The following is a 4,662-nucleotide window of genomic DNA, read 5'->3' on the forward strand; positions in this document are numbered from 1 at the left end:
CATTCCATCCTTACATAAAAAAAGACGTCATCAATACATCATCCTTCAAAGCACATGGAACATTCCATCTTTACCCATTTAATATGTCATCCTTCAAAGCACATGGAACATTCCATCCCTTCATTTGAAAGATGTCATCCTTTAAAGCCTAGACAACATTCCACCCTTGCCTCTGCAAGATAATTCCATTCTTTCATTTCATAGACGTTATCTTTAAACTATGTAGAACATTCCATCTTTAACTTTGACAGATGTCAGTATGCAAAGTTTATAAAACATTCCATCCTTGCCTGCAAAAGGCGATGCTATCCTTCAAACTAACAAAACATAAAAATATTCACTTTTCAGTGACTTATAAACACTTCAACCACAAACAGACACGCACTGTCGTAGACCCAAAGTCTGCGTTACTGAAAATCGAAGCAGAGATTGAATCAGATTTTATGTAGAAAAGCACGTTTGATAATCCATTAGCTACCTTCAGGTTAAAGCTAACATTAGCATCTGATGTTAGAAACATGTTGTAATTAATGAGACTTTCACTGACACAGTGTTGGAAAAATCAGAGAACAGCAATGTATAAAAAAAGATGTTTATTAAAATGAGAATTAGCAAACAAAGTTTCCTCCAGACACAACAGATGGGTTTCTTCATGTCTGACAACGATCTGCTGACACCAGAGACTCTGCACTGATTTAATGTAGACTACATCCATGAGGGAGGAAAGACGAGAAGATTCTAGTGAAAATAAACATTTGATCTACAGATAAACTCCTAATTTACTCACAATAACATGGACACTTTCTCATTTGGTCTCGTTTTCCTTTCTGTTCAGCGTTCCTCCTCTTAAACCTTTCCCCTCTAACCCTGATCATTTCCACGCCATCCATGTCTGCAGCGTCCCGTCCATGCCACAGTTTACCTCCGTATGTTACCAGCACTAACTAGAAAAGGTATGGTTTTCTCTGAAAGGTGCAGCATGGACAGAATGCTGCACAGACGGGAATATGGAAACAGCAGGTCAGCGTTTTCCTGCAGACAAAATCAACTCAACGTTTGCTCCCTGACCTTTGACCTGCCAGGTGATTAAAACAAAGACCAGAGCGGAGGATCAAACTACCAAAATAAAAGCCTGGATGTAGAAAATAAAGAAGATTTGGAGGTAAAAGTCTGAACCAGGACTGGGGGATAACAGACTCCTCCATCCTCCTTATGGTCTGTAAGTCCAGCTGACTGTGGTGGGCGGAGCTACAACCGGTTCCCCAGCCCAGAGCATGGCGGTCTTCACGGCGGAGGTGAAGTGGACAGCGTCAGTGACTCTTCTTAGACGAGCCGAAACCTGAAAAGCCCATCACGGCCGCCATCTCATCATCCTCCTCAAAGTCCACGTCATCCTCAGCACGCCGCTTCCTCTCCTTCTGCTTCTCCTTCTTATATGCCTTCGCCTTCTCCTCCTGAAACACAGACAGGGACAACCATGGCAAATGCATGGACACGAAAAGGTAACAGAACAATGGATGCCGATGGATGTATGATATATGACTGAAATATTGCCCAAAACATCTTCAATAGATGTATGTTCTGTAACTAAATTGTTGCCAATAAATGTAGATTTTGATCCTGAAATATTAATAATAAATTTGCCAATATTTGCACATTTTGATACTGAAATATTCAAACTGAAAGCTGTCAGTAAATGTGGGTTCTGATCCTGATGTATTGGCAATAAATGTTGCCAGTGATCATTTGTTCTGATGCCAATATACTGACTAAAAATGTTCCAGAAAACAGAATTACTTCCAGTAAACACCGTCAGCAGAAGTATTTTTGGTTACTAAATTATTGACAGGAAATGTTGCAGATGAATGAAGATTTTGATACTGACATAATATATTTTGCCAACGATAGAATGTTTTGATATTGAATTGTTGCCGTTTGGATGTTTTAGTATGCTATTTTGTTTCTGAGCCTACTAGAAAGTTCTTTTAGAATCCTCATTGTCTGCTCTTGCCCCCCACACCCCTTCTCCTCATCCTCCCCCTCCTCACCTCCTCTCTCAGCTCCTTCATCCTCTCCTCAAAGTCGTACTCCTTCTGCTTCTCCTCCATCTTCTTCTTGTTGACCTCGAAGCGTTTCTTGACCTGATCCAGAGACGAGCGCTCCACCCTCATGGACATGCCCAGGTTCCTCTGGTCTGCTCACAAACACAAACATGGTTAGAAACGGTCACTCTAAACCACGCCACTGCCCCCCCTTCCTCGTTTTTAACTCACGTTTCTTCCCGTTGATGTGGTCCAGGAAGTTGATGGAGTCCTTCACCACACAGTCACAGACGTTACAGTAATAGCTGTCAGAGAAGAAGAAGAAAGCAGCCAATCAGAGCAGAGCGGCTGATGGCCTGATAGAGATTTTAAACATTTCTTTGTCCCTCAAGCTGCTCTGATACATAAACGCCATCAACACAGTCGTGGCTATTTCATTGTACCCGCCCATCTCGGCCTGAGGAGTCGTCTTCGTGATAACAATGGTCTTCCCCAGTTTGGACTCCAGATCCACCTTATAGTCTCTGTGACGCAGGAGGTCCCGCTTAACCGGGGGCGCCGTTTTCCCTGAGAAAGAGAGGCCAAATTAAACTGAGAGCAAATCATCTGTTTCAGCTCTTATAAGCAAGAGTCCAGTTTGAAAGGTGACCATTTAGCCATGACTAAGAGTCACAGAAACATGAACTCTAACACTTTAATAGATTTATTAACCCTCTCACCATCTCGCCGCTCTCGGTCTCGCTCTTCAGCCAGACGTTTCTGAGCGAGGTTTTCATACTCGTCTTTGTCCCACTTCCGACGGAAGTCGTTCTTGCTGGACTAAAAGAGAAGAAGAAAGGTGAACTCTGACCTGTGATGTAAAAAATCCTGTTTAACCACCAGTCCTGCAGTGCAGTCTTACTTAAACAAGGCTTCACACATGCTGTTTAACTCAGCCTGCTCTTCAGGGTGCTGCTGTCCTGTTCTGATCCCATTAAGCCGTGTTACTGCGCCTTAAACAGGAGTGTGGTTTTAAATGTGTGTTTGTCTCTGCCCTGACTTTACAAACATGATGGACTGTCCAGATTGATATGAGTCATCGGGAGGAGCCATCTATTAAGGCCGGACCAATCAGCATCATTTAAGGAGAAAGAGGGAGTGGCTGTGGGCGTGGTTTAGCTGAAGCAGCTGTAAACAATGGTGTGTGTGCAGCGACAGCGTCAGATTGATGACAGGTTATGTAGAATCCTGCTACATCATATATCGTGCTGCTCTGACTGACCTGTGATGACGTCTACAGACTGATCTTTCATCCGTTCACCCTCTGAGTTTGATTTCTGCTCTACCCAAACACAGTCTATATGGATGTGAAGTAGCTCCCATATCATGGCGGTGTGATCTGGTGTTTCAGGGTAAAGGATTTTCTCCTGAGTAGAAAAACAGCTGCAGCTGTTCTCATAATGATGTTAGTCTGCCTGAATACTTTACCTGATAGTGAAGGTAAGCAGAATAAAATGGCTCTAACTTTAAAACAGGAAATGAGCCGTTTGTTCTGAAACCCTGGTACTGAAGAGGATTAAGGCCACTGAAATCAAAAACACAACACTTGGGAATCTTTATTTTTTTCAAAATCTCGGTGAGAATTCTGAACGGAGATTTTTTAAGTCAGAATTCTGAGATTAGCTTTAAAACTCCACAGACTTGTTCTTGCTGGTCCTAATCTTCTTCAGTACGCTTGAATTAAAATGGAAACTCTCCTCTTTGGAAGTAAACAGTAACAGAATAGAAATACATCACTGTCCCAGATCAACCTGAATGTTGGGTTTTTATAATCCTGACTGTTTAGGATTAATCTGCTGGTTAACTCTGGTTTTATGTTAAATAAGAGGACTGTGTTTCTGCCTTTAACATTTAAACTGCTAAAACCTGGGATCATTAAATCTATCCGCTTAGATCAGGATAACTCGGTAATTTCAAGGATATCAAAGATTATTTTTTATAATCGCTGATCAATAAAGATGATCAGCCTTAAACTAACCCTCAACATGTTGTAGTCAAACCTCCTGGAGTTTATTTAAATGTGAACCTGATAGAATCGTCAATACTGAATCAATAAAAACCAGCATCGATCTCTGCCCGTTAGCAGGCTAACTGTTGTTAGCAGAGAGCTAATGTTCCGCCTTTTAACCCTGGTATTTAAAGTTAACCCAGGTTTATTTTAAGGCAGTTTTGTCCCAGGCGAGCAGATAAACTCCTTCTAACATTTAAATCACTTATCAAACGCTAATCTTTATATTCTAACCACCATAAAACCGGATCAGATAAAGGACTCACCCCGCTACCGGACGCCATCTTGTTTACTCAGAGTCAGAATACGGCTGTCGTGAAATCAAGGATCGTGGTTTAACGGTGAACAGCGCCGCCTGCAGGAGCGGAGCGGTACGGCTGGGGAAGACTATGACGTCATCATGTACGGCAAGACTGCGACGGCGCACTGGAGCAAAATAGCAAAACAAAATTAAAACAAAATTAAAACAAAATTAAAAACAAACAAATAAAGAAATTAAGATACAATAAAGACATTAAATTAAAAATAAAATAAAATAAAATAAGGATTAAAAAGGCATGAAAACTAAAAATA

The 4,662-nt window shown here is 41.5% G+C and overlaps 1 protein-coding gene across 1 annotated transcript; it reads right to left on the bottom strand.

Annotated features, from left to right (window-relative positions):
• Nucleotides 1–578: 578 nt before the first annotated feature.
• zmat2 (zinc finger, matrin-type 2) lies at nt 579–4,442 on the bottom strand. The gene is made up of 6 exons (XM_041801848.1): nt 4,356–4,442; nt 2,762–2,861; nt 2,486–2,609; nt 2,274–2,347; nt 2,049–2,194; nt 579–1,454 (listed from the first exon to the last, which is right to left on the bottom strand). Exons 1-6 carry the CDS (start codon nt 4,371–4,373, stop codon nt 1,311–1,313), a joined length of 606 nt encoding a protein of 201 aa, XP_041657782.1. The 5' UTR covers nt 4,374–4,442; the 3' UTR covers nt 579–1,310.
• Nucleotides 4,443–4,662: the final 220 nt, after the last annotated feature.

The sequence above is a fragment of the Cheilinus undulatus genome, linkage group 12 (assembly GCF_018320785.1).
Source record: "Cheilinus undulatus linkage group 12, ASM1832078v1, whole genome shotgun sequence".
NCBI lineage: Eukaryota > Metazoa > Chordata > Actinopteri > Labriformes > Labridae > Cheilinus > Cheilinus undulatus.